Source organism: Eleutherodactylus coqui, chromosome 5, assembly GCF_035609145.1.
Source record: "Eleutherodactylus coqui strain aEleCoq1 chromosome 5, aEleCoq1.hap1, whole genome shotgun sequence".
NCBI lineage: Eukaryota > Metazoa > Chordata > Amphibia > Anura > Eleutherodactylidae > Eleutherodactylus > Eleutherodactylus coqui.
The window spans coordinates 263919301-263937721 of NC_089841.1; the positions used below are offsets into that span (position 1 = coordinate 263919301).

At 45.0% G+C, this 18421-nt stretch overlaps 1 protein-coding gene across 1 annotated transcript; it reads right to left on the reverse strand.

Moving 5' to 3' along the window:
• Positions 1-6150: 6150 nt before the first annotated feature.
• On the reverse strand, positions 6151-15283 carry F2RL3 (F2R like thrombin or trypsin receptor 3). Its single transcript, XM_066602054.1, has 2 exons — positions 15144-15283; positions 6151-7421 (listed from the first exon to the last, which is right to left on the reverse strand). Exons 1-2 carry the CDS (start codon positions 15232-15234, stop codon positions 6355-6357), a joined length of 1158 nt encoding a protein of 385 aa, XP_066458151.1. The 5' UTR covers positions 15235-15283; the 3' UTR covers positions 6151-6354.
• Between the last annotated feature and the right edge of the window lie 3138 nt (positions 15284-18421).

Consider the following 18421-nt stretch of genomic DNA (forward strand, 5'->3'; position numbering starts at 1 on the left):
TCCCCCAGCGCTTGCTTCACGCACGTAGGAGGATCGTCAAGTGCTTCCCATTGATTTCAATAGGAAACATCTCATCACACTGGCGTGCACATCGCCCTGCTTGCTGTGTGCGATGCGTTCTGAAACACATGCAAGAATAGGACATACGGCAATTCTTTTACAGTGCAGCATCGCTGCGAGGAAAAACATCACTTGGGTGTATGACTCCATTCAAAAGAATGGAGTTTATATTTACATGAGTTTTGTGCTTCTTGCAATGCGCAAAACTCATGCGAGATTTATCCTCGTGTGAATGTAGCCTAAGTCAATCTAGGACTATATTCTGCGTCTGTTATAAATACAAACCACAACAGAAGTTTGAACGGAGCCCTAAATACACACGTTGACTTTTTGGGTACGAGTGTTATAAGTTTCAAGCTCAGACTGAACTTGGACGTTAAAATCGCCCCTGTGCATAAGCCCTTAGGAGTTTATTCCTGGACGATCTAGGTTGTAGAAGTACGTGCACCTAAGACGTACCTAAAAACACAGCTTCATTGGCTGCTGCAGATTTCTGCTCCATAACCTGCAGATTTTGGTGCAGAATTTTCTGTGCCTTCAGGTGTGTCTTGCAGAAATATTCAGAACGTGTAAAAGGTCCCTTACAAACATAAATGCCTGCTAACTTTCATTATACTATCCAATCACAACAGGTAACTTAAACAGATGCTGTCAGCTATTTTGAGCCCCATGAACTAAGCTTATGGGCTCAAAGCAGGTGACCTGCTAAGTCCGGGGATGTAAGTTTTAGACTTACCTTCCCTGTCACTCCCCCAGTGTCAGCACTGAAAGCTGCCATTTTATGCATTGAGTGGACTGCATGGCAAACACCCATTAGTCCTCCCATTCTAAGATTAGAATGGGAGGGGTGCTCAGTGCACTGCAGTGGCAGCTTTCAGTCCGGACACTGCACTGGGGTAACGATATCCCCGGACTCAGCGGGTCACCTAATTTTCGCCCATAAGCTTAGCTCAAAGGGCTAAAAGCAGCTGACCGCATCTCTTTAATGTAAAGTAGTATGTTACATTCTATACAATTTGACTGTCGTTCTTAATACATGTATATAAATTAAATGTTAAGCAAGAATTGTGTGTTTGTTCTTCTTCATGCCGGAGTGGGTGTACTTGTTTAAGATTTGGTGGATATTTTAGGTAATTTGGCAAGAAAAAAAAGCACTAACCTTTAGACACAGTCATTTTTACTTTCAGTATACATTGACAATATATTTAAATCATTTACTAGTGTCCAGCAGCAGCTTTTTAAAATAAATGTTCCTAGTGCCTTTCAAGTGGCGGGTGTGATACGAAGGGTTAGTTGAGGCGCTGCTGTCGGACGTGTACAAGCTTGTACCGTGTGTTCATGATAGATCTGTATATTAAATTGATTGAATTTGTGTTTGATAAGTGCAGCATTATTTGGTTCCTCACTTTTGCATCTTTTCATACATGACAAATTGTTTACAAACTTTTTACTGGTTTTACGGAGTTTATTTAATCTCTAAGGCCTCATGTCCACGGGCAAAAATCAGGCCCGCTACGGATTCTACATGGAGAATCTGCAGCGGGTCCCTCCTGCCCCGCGGACATGAGCGCTGAAAATAGGAATTTAAAAGAATTTACCCATCCGGAGCGGGCGGGGAAAGTCTTCTCTTCCTCACGGCCGGATCTTCTTTTTCGGCCGGCGGATGAACTCGTCACGGCTGCGACACGTCGCCGACGTGCCGCGCGCATGCGCCGGGCACATCCGCCGAGCCAAAGCAAGAAAGATGCGGCCGTGAGGAAGAGAAGACCTTCCCCGCCCGCTCCGGATGGGTAAATTCTTTTAAATTCCTATTTTAGGTCTCCCGCGGATCCGGACGGCTTCCATAGGCTTCAATAGAAGCCCGCGGGAGCCATCCCCACAGGAGACCCGCATGAAAATGGAGCATGGTCCAGATTTTTTCATGCTTCATTTTTAAAAAAATCCCTTTTATTGACCATCCGCGGGTATTTATCTACCCCGCGGGTGGTCAATGCATCCCTATGGGGTGCGGATCCGCGGGCAGGAGAAGAGTAAAAATCTGCTGCGGATTTTAATTCTTCTTTTGCCCGTGGACATGAGGCCTTAGGCTACATTGACACAGGCAAGTGTATAGCACCAGTTTTGTGCGTTGCAAGATGCACAAACTCGCACGAATATGAACTTTATTCTTTTGAATGGACTTATTCAAATGATTAATGTTAAAAATTGCATCATGTTTTATCTTTGGGCGTTCCCTTGGAATGCCTCGCCCCTTGTTTTCTATGGGACCTTAAAAGACTTCACGTGGCACTTGCATGCTGTGCAATGTGATGTTTCTCATTGAAACCAATAGGAAACACGCGCCTAAGAATCGCATTTTCACAGAAATTAATGCATTTTTTGAATGAAAAACGCACATTCGCAAGCGAGATAGCGACTCGAGTTTCTCACTCCAATATCGCGTTTTCCTGAGTGAATGTAGCCTAACTTCATGAAAGAAAGTGAATGAGGCTAGCCATGATCAAACACTTGTGTGAGACACAAGAAATGGCTACTCAGGACCACTTATATGCCTATAAAGCTAGCCAGACCATTATCAGATCCAGCTAAATTTGATCTGCGGACAATCTATCTGTGATCGTCATACACTTAAAGGGGCGGGCAATTTTTTTTATTCATTCAATATGTAGGTATTACCCCAGTGTATATATAAGCGCGCTAGTGTTATATTGGTTAGTTGTTTCTTTCTCTCTGAATCTCTGACTCTTTTTACCCAGATGGTCATGTGATCTCAGTGTCTGATCGGCTCATGATGGATTCATTTTCTAGTCAGATTCTCAGTCTATGTAATGCTGTTACATGGATCTACCGCAGAAACTGTGCTGAGGGGAGGAGACCTGCACTTCTGTCACAGTAACTGATGATGATGATGATTGCACAGCTCCTGTCACACAGTTATAACAGAGAAGATCACAGCTCATCTATACTTATGGGCCATGGCCTGTAACTTATTTGGGTGACTACAGAAGGTAATGATAATTAAACTGTCCCCCTGCAGGTAGAATGGTATAACTCTAGCTAATGCTGTGTTCATGCATCATGGGATAGACATGAAACTGAAAGTAAAAAAAAAAAAAAATCTAACTTCAACCTGGTGCCTGATCAGTATCAGACGGGGCTGCACTACATGGAAGTGGCTGCAATACACAGAGGAGACCTCCAGCATGGGCAAGGTAATCACGTGAGGGGACAGGAATGGAAAAATGTGGTTTTGTCAGAGTGGCCCTTTAAGGCTTTACTGTTTAAATAAAGGGGTTTCATCAAGAGTATAAAAACTTCTCAAGCAGCTGGGCCCATTCTAAAATTTAAAAAAAATAGATCCTACTCCCCTCTCTGTGGGACTGAGCGACTCACACTGCCCAGCCGTTGGTTTTCGGGTAGATGGCCTGCTGCAGCTACTAAGAGACCACAGCGTCATGTCCTCAAACTCCTGGCATCATGGAGGCCAGGATATGAGCACAGATGCTAGGAGCAGTCACATGCTTCCACCCAGCCATCTTCCCTGGAACCTAGTGCTTGGGCAATGTGAGCCGCTCTGCTTCGGGTGTCCGAGGAGAGGCGAGTAGGACCGTACAATCCAATTTTTAAAATTTTATAACTGGCGCAGCTGGGGAAGTTTTTAGATTCATGATAAAACCCCTTTAAGAGGCTCACAAGGAGACACTGGCTTTTCTAACACCCAGACCATCTCCCGCTGCAGGAAATATTGGCGATGAGGTCACTGATATATTTCACAAAATATGAGAGACATATTGACAATGTGCAACTTTACTATTGTTAACGGGAGCACAACCATCACTACTATCTATTACAAACAGGTGATCTATGAAATGCCAAACAAAAGGATAAAAGTCTGATACATTATGGATAACAATTAGATTAGGTAATATAAATGATATAAAACATCAACTTCATCATATGAAGCAGTATCCCACAAATATTAAACATGTAATTGGAAAACTTAATAATGTCCAATTCCTATAGATATATCCAAGCCATATTTAATTCACAACTTCCTTTAGGGCACATATATACTTCTACTATATATAGCCTCCATTAGTTCATGCATTTCCCTTTAAATGTTGGAATCAACATATACGATAGGCAATTCCTCTTATTGTGCAAGTCCTAGTCACGTAACTCCGCACTGAGAGATTACCAGAATTCATTGCCGAGAATTAAGAGTAGACTGAAGTTTCATACACTGGTCTTAAAGGGGTTGTCCCGTGAAACAAAGTTGGGGTATACACTTCTGTATGGCCATATTAATGCACTTTGTAATGTACATTGTGCATTAATTATGAGCCATACAGAAGTTATTCACTTACCTGTTCCGTTGCTAGCGTCCTCGTCTCCATGGTGCCGTCTAATTTTCAGCGTCTAATCGCCCGATTAGACGCGCTTGCGCAGTCCGGTCTTCTCCCTTCTGAATGGGGCCGCTCGTGCCAGAGAGCTGCTCCTCGTAGCTCCGCCCTGTCACGTGTGCCGATTCGAGCCAATCAGGAGGCTGGAATCGGCAATGGACCGCACAGAAGACCTGCGGTCCACCGAGGGTGAAGATCCCGGCGGCCATCTTCGCAAGGTAAGTAAGAAGTCACCGGAGCGCAGGGATTCGGGTAAGTACTATCCGGTTTTTGTTTTTTTTTAAACCCCTGCATCGGGTTTGTCTCGCGCCGAACGGGGGGGCTATTGAAAAAAAAAAACAACCCGTTTCGGCGTGGGACAACCCCTTTAATCCAAAACCCGCTGGAGGTGGGTGCACCAAGTTAATTAAGAGGCTTAAGTCTTTAAATACATTGGGCTCATCGTGGACCATCAGTGCACTACAATCTGAGGGCTTATTCAGACGTCCGTATATCGGCTGGGTGGTCACGCCCGGCTGCTATACTCTGTCCCTCTCTGTAGGGGGAGGAGGTGGGCCGGGCCGGGAGCAGTGCACTGAGATCCCGCCCCCTCTCTGCTATTTGCAATGGGAGGGGTGGGATGGGGCGGAGCTAAGGAGAACAGATACTGCAGGGAAGAGGTGATGGATCTGAAACTGTATCAGCGTACAGAGAGAAGAGGGCACACAAGGCATGCTCTGTAGGGTGAGGAAGAGGGTAAAAATCACACACTTGTCCATGTTGATATTTGTTGGGACAAGGTAGAAAAGATTCGTCACAGGTGGTAGAAGGGAAATCAGTTACAGCATATCTGTGCTTTCAACTTTGGAGCGCTCCTGCTTCGTTGGCCATTTTCAGCTCCTTCCAGCTGCTGAAGACGACCCCATATAGCGCTATATGAAGCAGTCTTCAGCTACCGAAAGGAGCCGAAAACAGCAGAGGGAGCAGAAGCGCTCCGAAATGGAAGTGCAGATACTCTGAAGAATTCTGCTGTGCTGATATAGAATAGCTAGGGAAGACAGCAGCATCCTAGACACAGAGAACCCACATCCAGCATGTGTTCGGGGAGAGCACACATCCACGAGAAAAGGCTGAAACTAGGAGCAGGTTGCAAACTGTATATCAGACAATCTGCAAATAAATGAAGAAATGCAAATAATGGCCATTAACTTTGTGAAACATCATTTTTTAAATTCAAAATGACCACTGATATATGTAAAGATTATTTGTAGAGATGAGCGAACGTGCTCGGCCACGCCCCTTTTTCACCCGAATACCACAATTTTTGAGTACTTCACTACTCGGGTGCGGGTGCGTCGGGGGGACGGGGAGAGGCGTGGCGGCGTGGGGGGGTAGCAGCGGGGAACAGGGGGGAGCCCTCTCTCTCTCCCTCTCCCCCCCACTCCCCGCTGCAACCCCCGCGCCGCCACGGCGACCCCCGAATTTTTTCGCTCGAGTACGGAAGTACTCGAAAATCGCGGTATTCGGGCGAAAAAGGGGCGTGGCCGAGCACGTTCGCTCATCTCTAATTATTTGTCCATGTCAGAGCTGTCCATTCCCTGTAAGTATATGGTTAGTAGTCTTGAAGGAGTCAAATCTTCCAATAAATCTTAACTCCAACTACTAAAAATAAAAGTATTGTAATACAAAAGTAATGATGACAACAGAATATTGAGAAAGATTTACTGATATTGACATCTCTTGAACACAAAGCATCTTTGTACATCATATTCCTTTCTATTGCCACATGATACTTTGGGATTTTATACAAGGAACAGCACTAGAACTTAGAGGGTTCAGCTTAAGCAATTGTGTGTTTTTTGGGTACTGATGTACCTTCTATCCAAAAGTTTTTCTTGTGAAGAGTGCAATATCACAGGACTGAATGGGACTGGAAGTTGGGGTAACTTTTTGGCAGAGTGTCTTTAGAGGTTTTTACCGAGGTTATTGATCTTGCAGACTTTTTCCTAAACTGGTTTATCACTTTGTCTCGAAACTCTTCAGAAGCGTAGTAGTACACAAAAGGATCCACACAGCTGTTTAAGCTGCTCAAAGTCACGCAGACCATATAGATTGCATAAAGGTCACCATGTCTTTGAAGACAGTCCTCTGAGTAATGCATCAAAAGAACCACATTGCTCGGTGTCAATAAGACGATTACGATGAACACCACCAATGCACTTAGTTTTACAGCATGGTTGTATTTCTCTCCATTTAGTATCAGTTCCCGAATTACAGCGATGTAACTAAATATAATAATTACCAACGGCAAAATAAAACATAAGACAACAATAGACAAGAAGTAATAAAAGAGATACTCTGCTTGCTCTTGCTTGGGAAGAGCATCATGACACAATGTGAGCTCAGTGTTCAGAAGGCGATAGGACTGTTGGATGGTTGCCAGAGGAATGGTAGATAACACGGCTATTATCCAGCAAGTAGAGCATATACTAGTGGCAAAAATCCTGCTTCTGAATGTTCTGGAGAAAAAAGGGTGCACCACGGCCAGGTAACGGTCAACACTGATGCTCATGAGAAGCAGTGCTGAGCAATACATGTTTCCATAGAAGAAGCAGGTTACGGCCCTACACATCACCTCTCCGAAAATCCAGTTGTTTCCCAAATAATAGTAAAATATCTTAAAGGGAAGAACCAGGATGAGCAAGAGGTCTGCCACTGCCAGATTTATTAGGAACACTGTAGATGTCATCTTTTTGACTTTGGTTGCTAAAACCCACAGTGCAAGAGCATTGGCTGGTAGACCCACCATGAATATAACCGTGTAGATTGAAGGTATGAGCACAACTGTGATGGAACTTTTCAGATGATCTTTCGATGATGCAGAAATTTGTAAGAATAAGCCACTCAGTTCCCCATGAAAGGTCCGTGGTTGTGCATGACATAAAACGGCGTCAGTTGTGTTTGCTTCATCAGAATAATCTGTAAGCAATGAGACAAACTGTTAGATTCTATGAACAACTCTTCAAATGGTCCATCCAGTGTTTGCATTGTGGAAAAAACTTACACTAAGCTTCACCAGACTTATTAACTATATTGCTACTAAATTGCCAAAATTTCAAGCTACAATACAAATATTACAACCCAGGTTCAAATTGATACTGTTAGTTCCTGCAAACACAAAACCTACTTTACCCAAAAGCTAGGACTCGTAGGTGACATGACATAGGATGAGTTAATCACGTCATAGCTGGCACTGGACAAAGTTATGTAACCTAAAATAGGTCATACACATAAGGCCGGCGTCCTATTAGTGTATTCAAATTTGCAAGTGCCTCAGCAAAACTTTTTTAATGCACTGAATGGAGCTTTTTTTTTACCTTTTGCATCTGCAGGGCATGTTCATTTGTGGGCGGCAAATGAAGACGCACCGATTAAAATAGCCAATTGATCTAGTAAGTTCCATAGGTGTTCTTTTTTCCAGCGGAACCACCCAGCATATTATGTATCTCCTTCATTTGCATACTGCGGGGTTTTTCTGCGCGACTGACATGCGCATGCAAATTATGGAAATGTGATGAAACCATTGAAATCAATGGGCTCTATTCTTTGCGTAATGCGCATGACGATTTTGCAGTCAGATGCAGACATTTTTATAGCTAAGTAAAGTGTAAATTCTATGTGAGTATGCGTTCCATATGCATATAACTCTTTGCACTGCAGTGGTTAAAGGAATTCTGGCCAGCATGAACACAAGACAGAGGTGCCTGATTTAAGATTAAACCACCCATAGGGGTATTTTAGAATAAATATACATTGAAATTAGACTTGGAACTGAACCCAATGGGGCGGGCCTCTCCCCACACACTGCATGCACACTGACAGGTCTCGTCCTATACGCAAAAGGAAAAAGAGCTGCTATATGCAGTGGGTGGGGAGAGGCTGGTGCGCCGCCCCATTAACTCAGTTCAAGTGAAATTTCAAAGTGTATTTATTCTGAAACGTCACATCCCTGCCCCGTATTCATGCGGCCCATGGTTTTGGTGGCATGAACCTGATGACAGAATTCTTTTAAAAGCTGTTAGAAATATCTGACTTCAACAAAATGATGTTAAGATTAGAGATGAGCGAGTGTACTCGTTAAGGGCAAATACTCGAGCGGGTATTGCCTTTTGCGAGTACCTGCCCACTCGTCTCAAAATATTCAGGTGCCGGCGGGGGTGAGCAGTGAATTGCGGGAATGAGTGAGAGAGTGAGCGAGAGCGAGATCTCCCCCCCCCCCCCCCGTTGCTCCCCGCTTTCCCCCGCCAGCACCCGAGTCTTTTGAGACGAGCGGGCAGGTACTTGCAAAAGGCAATACTCGCTCGAGTATTTGCCCTTAGCGAGTACGCTCGCTCATCTCTAGTTAAGATGCAATCTAGATTATTTCGGGGTTCCCAGGGTAACAATCTAATAAATCAACTCCCAAGCACATAGCCATATTCTAGATTTTATATAATAAGGAGCCTGTAGCTGGCTATGTGGCCATACTACACCTTCCATGCAAATATCTAAGCATAAAATGGTGACATTGCATAACATTTTACAAAGATATCATTCCAAGAAGAGGGAACTATAGAACGACACACAGATAACATGGCTCTATAGGCCCCAAAGGCCTGAAATGGGCCGCTAAAATAAGGTACTGGTAAAGTCACTGGCTGCTAGGAGCTTCATCGTTGGGGTGTCTTGTGTTATGGATTAAAACATTTTTTTTTGGTTCAACCAATTGGACCATGACAATACTGCTAATAATACTGTTTAATGGTACAATGAAGACTCCCATGAGTAAATTGGTTAGGGAACCATGCCTCTCGCTACAGACAGGAATCAACTTTTGCTGTGTGATAGGAGTCTACTGTAACCGTTCCTGCCATTAGGGGGCCAAAGTATAGAAAAGTGGTAAGCAAGAAACTGCTCATAAAATATGTTCAGCATAAATGCTTGATTTTCTGATGACTTGTTCCCCGTCAAGAAAGTTCATCACACAGTGCTCTTGACCTGGGGTAGAAATAAGCTACTGTCAAAAGCCAAAGGGGGTTAAATGCACAACAGGGTAAGAGATGCAGCCTGAGCATTGTTGGATGTACTTTGAGGTGACAGGTTGTAAGCTTTGCACCTGCCTAAAGAATAACTAAAATGTTTAACCCTTTCCAATCCACTGTCTGACACCTGAAGACATTATGATTTAAGGCTGTACACAACTTCGATGTTGGAAGACATCCGTCTGGGTTCTCTTACTGTATATTGCCAGCCTCTCTGCTGTCGGAGCCTATCCAACGTGGCACCTCATGCAGTACTGGCTTTATAGCCAGCATATAGCGCCGTTGTATAACGTCAGAAAATGAGTAAGCCCCCTAGGAAAACCAGGATACAAATTGGATTGGAAAGGGTTAAAGTAGGATTCATTTTGATGCACTGTATGTGTGAAGTTGGCAATGCTGTGTAATGCACAATAAAAGCGGTTGAGTCCAGAGTGAATCTAATCCATAGTCTTGTGTGCCAGTCATTTTACCCCAGAGATGGCAATCCTACTGAACTAACATCCCCCAAATTGTCACAAATTATATATGATATTGTAACTGCAGGAACTGACAGACACTACAGCAGATCAGGGGTGGACCAACCCTATTTGTGTCCAAGGAAGCGGTCTCAGAATGTGCTACACCAACCTCAGCACCTAAAATTCAGCATAATGGAATTTAAACACAAATCTTCCATCTCAAGTAAATATCAGGAAGAAAACTTAAAGCTGCTATCAAGGTAGTACATGGTTCCCTACAAGTTACACAAAATGCCCCCTTCTTTGTACCCGATGGGCTGGCGTTGCGGTGCAGAGATAGGAACGCTGTTACACATTTTCTGGGATTGCCCACTAATAAGCAATTACTGGAAGTCGGTACACTCTACCATCAGGAAGATATTACACATGCCCATCACAAACTTTCCAACGTTAACATAGTAACATAGTTTGTAAGGCTGAATGAAGACCATGTCCATCTAGTCCAGCCTGTCTTCTACCTATTTATTCCACCTGCGCACGTACTTCAAATACATACTCAGACATCTCATAAATGCAGCATGAGCTTGTGTTTTGGCCCTCTCGAAGTCTTCCTTCCCTCCCTCATTGGCTCCATGGGTACATAGGGTGGAGGAAACCCAATGGATGGAGGAACTCACGGCCTCCCTACACGATAAGCATGACTTGTAGTACCAAACTTGATCCCCCTGGGTCGACTTCCACAGTGGGCTGGAATATTGGGCAATATTGGGTCCTGGTTAGAGATCCTAGATGGGACCGGGGGAGAGGAGCCGAAGCTGAAAGGCGAGGAACGAGGTGAGGCCCACAAAGACGTTCATACTGAAGTAGTGACCAGACATGACACCGCCCTCACCCCCACCCTGTCCCCTCAACCCTCTTTTTTTCCCCCTCTTCTTTTTTGTATGCTTATTAGCACTCTTTTTCTCTTCTTGCCCCACTATTCCAAATTCAGTCTCGTGTGAGACTGTTCCCCCATTCCCTCTGCTTATTTCCCTTCCTTCATCTGTATGGTTTGTTCACAGAGGTTGTTGTAAACTTTTCTGTTTCTTTCAATCATACAGCTCAGTCCCTTGGGCATACCTGGAGTAATTAACTTACAGAAGCTAAGCATAAACTGGCCTCATGCAAGAGAGACGGGCACTGTGGCTGACATGAAGGGCATACTGGTTGGCATGGGGTATTGTGGTTTCCAAAGTGGCAATGTGGCCGTCATTGAGGGTATTGAAGAGATTGGGGCAGATTTACTGAGGCTGAATTTACAGAGCAGATATATTTGCACCTGCGTTTTATGCCTTGCAAGATGCGCGAAAATACAAACCATTATTTGCATGGCGTGGATTTACAGAAGTCATTTTTCTCTCGCAACAATGTTCTGCATGTCTTTCTGGAGAGGACGGATATTATAGGCTATAAATCTAAGGTTAATTATTAATCCGGGTATACAGGCAGGTGGGAACTATTAGGGGTTGATCCAGGGAACAGTCTGATAGCCCTTTTTGGGAAAAAATTCCTTCCCGACTCCCTAATGGCAAATTGGCTTCTGCTCTTTTGGGGTTTTTTGTGTAAATCCAGCCTCAAGCCTCCCTCACACGGGCGTTGCATTTTAATGCTGCACACATCTCTTCCAAAAATCGCATGAAGCCGCGACCAATTCGCAGCTATTCTTCACGATTTTTCGTCCATTCGTCCAGCTGTGGCATATCGCGGGAAAATACGCCGCAGTCTTGAAATCCCTGGGTCGGCAGAACTACTAGTAATCACTTATGAATGCCCTACTAGAAGCACCTGCTGCTAAACTCCCTCCCTTTTCTGATGGCTCCCATGGACTCCAATAGGAGTGCATGGAGCTGCTACCATTTTCCAGTATAGGCAAGGCCTATATTTTCCGACAGCATGAAATTTTGGTTGCGTATTTCACTCGCTTATGTGCAATTTTCTTCTTTTTGCGCCGCACAACATCATTTGTGTGAATGAATACATTGAAAACCAATGCTTCAGATGGTCGCAATTTTTTAAGACAGCTAAATTCGCCGCCTAGAAACGCTTATGTGAATGAGGCCTCTTACTGCAAACTCAGACTACACTGTTTTCAGATTGCTGACATTGACTCTGCTGAAGGGTAAATCTGGCGTATCTTTAGACTATCTAGTGTAACTTTATACAACACAAATTGCACTAATATTTGGCATCATTTTTGGTGCAATTTTGGTGCACAGTGTCAGTTAGGCCTCGTTCACACGGGCAACAAAGTCGCGTTGCGACAATGCTACAAACTGCATGTATTTGAAGCCCATGCTTTCCTATGGGTAAATTCACATGTGCGACGCTTTGAAGTATGTGTGCGACATCCTGACGCAAAACCCTTGCGGGTCCTGCGATATGCATGCGACTCATGAGGTTTTGTAGCCCATGTTTTCCCTATGGAGCCCTGCTCTCTGTTGCATCGCATTGCACGAAAATGCAATTTTCATGCGATGTGATGCAACTTTGAAAGTAAAAAAGCCTACTGTCAAAGCCATAACCTAAGCCTTAGCTGCAGGAAAAAGTAAAAAAAACAAAAAAACTGTATACATCACCTTAGAAGTGCTGTCATCTACAGCACGTCCTCTCCCGGCACTATTCTCCTTCATCTCTTCTGCCCGGGGATTGAAAAATCCCAGCAACCCTAGAAGCACTGCCACTGATTGGCTGATACTTAGCCAATCACAGCCAGCGCTCAATGAACCAATCACAGCTATTCATCGAGCGCTGGCTCTGATTGGCTAAGCGTCAGCCAATCACAGCCAGCGCCTCCAGGAGGCAGGGATTTTTCAATCCCCGGCCAAAAGAGATGAATAACAGTGTCAGGGAACAGGGAGAAGCTGCAGAGCAGGCGATATATGCTTTAAAAAAATTCTACAGCTAGAGCTTATTTTCAGGGTAGTGCTTATATTTCAAGTGCCCCCCCCCAAAAAAAAATCCTCGCACGTGGTGCTACAAAGTCGCAGAAAACTGTTAAATTGCCGACAGCAATTCTGCCTCATTGTTGCCGGCATAAGAAATGTTGCGACTACTGTGAAGCGGTTGGCATGGGGGGCATTACTGGCACTGTAGTGTAATGGGGAGGGTCCAGAGCGGTCTTGGGAGGTTTGCGGGGGCAAAAACACGACACATAATTATGCTGAACATATTGCCGCTTGATATTACTAAGTATCCTATTCTTACGTTTGCAACATTACTCCATCCTCTGTTCAACCTGTGCCACAGGTAGCATCCCTGACTTTCTACACCACATGCGGCAAAGTCAAATCCGGACTGCCATATGATTTTATGTGGACCTCTATGAGGTCCGAACGCAGAAGGGCAGGCTCTTTACTTTCCCCAGAGGACATAGTCAGCACTTGGCAGAGGGGGCAGTGCCAGTACAGGGAGCGGGTGCCATCTTGGACTCTAAGCTCCGGTGCACTTCTATACGGCTCTGCTAGCAGCTCACAGGGGACCGCTCAGCTCGGACCCCCTAACCCTGCACCCTAGCCGCCCACCAAGGTAGGAAGCTCGGAACTAAAGGGGTGGAAGGGGAGAAACCAATCATAGCACAGCCGTGTAAGGAGGAGTCACATGTAGGGGTCATTCACACCAGCGGATGCAGTGTCTGTCCATGAAATATGCAGCGTTTTCACAGACTGAGGGCAGAGACACAAAAGCTTTTGCACAAATGCGCTCACCGCAGCATATTTGCGCATGAACAAAGTTTGAAAAGCAGTGTTTTGCGCGCGTCTGCGCATAATACTGTAATTTTGGCGCATACACGGCCAGTTCACACGCGCGCGACACATCCTTTCTGTAGAATTAAATGGCTACTTAAGCATATTAAGGTCCAGCTGTGTTCCTTTCCTTGCGTTTTGCGCAGTGTTTCGCGCTTCCCCTTGTGCAATTGTGCACCTCCTATGGCGTTTCGTTGCTCAAAATGCAGAACGATAGAGCTGGTCCTATTATTTTGTACACTTATGAGAACGAACCCATTGAAATCAATTTTTTTCTATTCTCCGTGTTTAGCAAGTAGAAACGCGCCCGTGTGACGCCACCCTGAAACTGTACGTATTCACTGTGTATTTGTCCTTGTGGGTTTTTTTGCACATATATTCATTGCGTTTTTCACGTGCGCAAAAAACCCCAAAATGGTCATTTCTCCTGCCTTCATACTTAATTACGCACGCCTGTATTATGTATATGCACTTCATATTTACACGCTCCCATTGACTTTAATGGGTAATTTCAGTCTATAAAACAGACCAAAATAACACAGGCTGCAATTTTTTTCATGTTCATAAAACACACATCTGTATACAAATCAATCCATATTATACCCCCCAAAAAATGCACCAGTAATATGGGGTGCAAATCCGCCCGTGTGAATGAGCCCTTATAAACAGCCCTTTGAAGGCAGCTTGAATGCTCATGTGGCCCTCGGGGACAAGGAGTTTAACACCCCTGCTCTACAGTAAACATGCGTGCTCAGCCAATCATGCTGATGTCATCGAGGGGGACAAGTGGCTGTCAGTCATCGCCAGTCCATTTTGCCCCCTTTGTGTTTGCCCTGACAGCGGATCAGTCAGGAGATCCCTATAAGAAGTAGTCATGGTGATCTGCTGACATTGATCTTATGGGTAGACGCAGCCTTACGCCCATCTACAGTCCTGCGCTGGACCTCTCAATGACTTCTAATATAATGTAACAACTTATGACTTGCATCATATTCTCCAGTACATTTATGTATCATCTGTGTCCGTCACCAGCAGTCGTCACTCGAGGCATTTGTGACTTGTGTAAAAGCATTAGAAGTGTCAACTTGTCTTCAGGGGACACACAAGACCCTCATCTGATCATGACGAGTCCTACAGAAGATGCAGAGGACACATCCATTATTAGGCAGCTGGTATATTGGTGGCTCCTGTAGGACTCGTATTAATATCGTCACCCGCTGAATTAAAATCATAAATTCTGCTCAGTTCCTGGGCCTCTTCCAACAATAATATGACTTCTCATGCAGTCAGGGACTATTTCTGGAAATCAAGCACCATAATCCCAGACAAGACTGATACATGATTACATCAGTGATATGCATTGCCAAAAGTCATACATACCATCATACTCTGGTGTGGCAAGAGATCTGACCCGTAGAGCTAGGAGCAGCACAGGGATGGAGAATGACCCCCAGCAGCCGGAGGAGCCCATGATGTCAAGAACTGCCAAGGAGAAGGAAACAAGAGATGTTACACTGACAATTTCCCACTTCCTATGTACGTAATGGAAACATAGCAGTGGGTAGAGGGGGAGGGGAAGGGGTCCATGGGAGGCACATGTGAAGAACTTTTTAGAGAGCAAAAAGAATAAATGAAACATAAAAAGTGGAATAAATCCCGTATTATTTCTTCCTATGAGACCAAATGGTGGGACACTTTTTCTGCTCTGAGCTGTTGATATCACAGTGTTAATTAGTTCCACTACGGATGAGGATTGAGGTCGGTGCATCGGCATATTTCCCCAAGGCAGGGCTCTCACGACCATGTTTGCTGGCGTGTCGCACACATATAGCGCACGCGAGAGCACACAGCAAGTACCCAATGACATGAACAGTTGCTGCATGCTGCCTATTCCCATACACTGGCTTGGCATGTATGCACACATAGTACGCGCCACGATAGAGCAATTCATGATTTTTTTGGTGTGTATATTTAGTGCGCACCATGTGAGCGATCGAATGGAAAGCCTATGGGAGATTGGAACTGCCCGTTACGTGCGCAAGAACTGTGTGTGTAATAACGGACCAACTGTAAATAAAGAGATAAACTCCTTGTTAGGACCCCCCATAGCTCCGTACAACCTCTAACATACACTGCCATATACCGTATAAGGGTCTATTCATAGCTGAAGCTACTCTAGGTGCTAAACATGAATACCCCCATTAAGGGGGTTGTACCAGAATTTGAAGTTACCCCTACCCACGGGAGAGGGGTCAAGTTGCAGATCTGTAGGGTTCTCATTGCTGAAACCCCTACTGATCTGGAGAATGGGACTTCTGTATCTGGCTCACCTGTCACTCCCCCACAGTGACATCACCATGAAGGGAACACTGGTCAAACATGCTGGCGGAAATACCTGGGCAACCAACGCTCCATTTAGTCACCTCCTCACTACGGGGGGTGGAGTAACCCCGCCGTGAGGATGACGCAGCATTTCCGCTTCAAAAACCCCATCTAAATCCTCATGCAGGATTTTGACTTGAATCCGCAGCTGATTGTAGCCTGCACTGTGCTCCTCTCCGCTTCCAATACTGCTTTGGATACAGCTGCACACATCGGCACCTACTACTGAGCCCCGCTGCCGGCAGTCATGTGATGCGGAAGTGGCATCACATGACCAGCGCACCAATGGTGTGGCTTTTGATGGGTTTTTGTATGTGGAAATGCTGCGGGTTTTGCCACAGAATCTTCCGCGGGAGAATATTCACAGCATTTCTGCTACATGTGAATATCCATTTATGGGCTTCTCCATCATGATTTTGTCCAGTTTTATGGCCGTGAAAATCACAGCTGCAAAACAGGTCAAGAAAGATTGGGCAGGACCTATCTTCCCGATTCTTTATCAGACCCCACTGGTTTATGTGCAGCGTCCGAGGAGCAGGCCCTCAGCCAAGGAGACAGCGGGGTAGAGAGATAACCTTGTCACGGAGCTCTGCCATCTCCTCCCTAAGGGTAGCTCGGGACCCGACCTCGTTACTGACAGGGGGAGGTCACAAACGGTAACGATGGTTACCTGTAGTCCTTTTTGTCACTCGTGATGCCAATGTTCCGTCCTCTGCAGTGGATCTCTCATATGTCATATTGTAGAATAAAGTAGTCCACACACAATGTGTCTTTTCTGGACGAGAACCGGGAACGTTTAGTCCTGTCCGTTTACTTAAACGATGGTAGCAAATAGTAAATAAACAGTTCTTTACAGTGGTGAAGCAGTGAGGATTTACATGGCATTTACACATCCACAGTCACAGTTATCAGTGGGAACTCTCTCACTCATCTGTCTGTCACTCACTTGTTACTCGCCCTCTAGCGGCTTCTCTTTCTCTCTTCAGAAACACGCGGTTCTTGCATGGCTTTCCTGGTTCCGGGCTCATGCACTCCTGGTAGCTAGTTATGGTGGGGAGTTCCTCAGGAAGGATAGGCCCAAGCCGGAACAGAAGACTACCTCTTGGCCTCCTCCATGTCTCCCAACTCACTGGCTTTGCTCCTCTCTGAGGCTGGAACCTGTACACACTCCCAGAACTACTGCGTCCCAATCTTTCTCACATAGACATGTGACCCCTCTTTTAATGATACATTTTCCAGACATCACCAGACATTAACCCTCTCTTGCCTGAAACCTTCCAATACACATAAACCTGATTCATTCCACATTTAAGAAAGTGACACTAGACAGACATATAACATGTATTCAAAGGTGCTGAAGGGGATCTCAAACTCTGGGCCACTACACATGCGCTAATACGCTCCATAGCGGTGAGCGTATTAGCGCATGCACCTGTCTGTTTAAGCCCCCAGGAACATTGTGGATGCAGCATGCTACTTATTTTTGCAGCAGAGTTTTTTTTCCATGCCATTGCAAAAATCCAAGTGGAAACGTTCCTTTCCAGGTGAAGAGGGTCGTGGGAACTCTATTCACATGCATTGGATGTGGACTGCTATTGGTGTCAAATCCGACATGCGTGAACAGATTTCTGTAGATCTGTCTCCTGTGAGCTGCTCCATTGGTGGCGCCAGCAGTTAGTTTTATCATTTCTCTCTATGCATGGGATTTGGAACTCTGAATCAGAAGCAGAGAAGATTAGCACAGAGAACAAGGAGTCTGCAGAGGAGCCCCTAAATAATGAACAATTAGAACAAATGTCTTATTTAGGCTTCAATCATTGTGTGTAACCCACCTAAACTGTCCTTTCTGAATCTGACCTTGGGCATAGAGATCACTGGGATGAAATAAACATCCTGCTTCTTTCTAGGCAGTATTTATTATCATCCTTCCGCACACATCCTACGGTGATAACACAGAGCGAGTCAACCAGGAAACCGCTGACACTTATATCTGAAGGCCAAGAAACAGACATACAAATAGCTCAGCAGACCTCTTGGTCGAGTTCTATGGTCCCTCTTCTGCCACTCCTGCTTTTACATGGAAGAACAAAAAGTCCATCCACTTGATTACTTCTTGTGCACAGTCCAATGGTCTGATTCTAATGATTTCTGTTCCAATAGCGCCTCTATTTGAGACTTTTCAGGCGTGGTACAAATGCTCAACAACTGTACTGCTGAGCATACGCTAGTCTCTCTCCACGCCAGATGTAGGACTGAACGACCAAAGTTGCACTAAC

Bases quoted from the DNA above. Each gene is read 5' to 3' on its own strand.
- F2RL3 (XM_066602054.1), bottom strand. From the start codon at position 15,234: ATGGGCTCCTCCGGCTGCTGGGGGTCATTCTCCATCCCTGTGCTGCTC. The intron at 7,422-15,143 runs GTATGTATGACT...CATTGCTTACAG, and splicing joins TGCCACACCAGAGTATGATG to ATTATTCTGATGAAGCAAAC.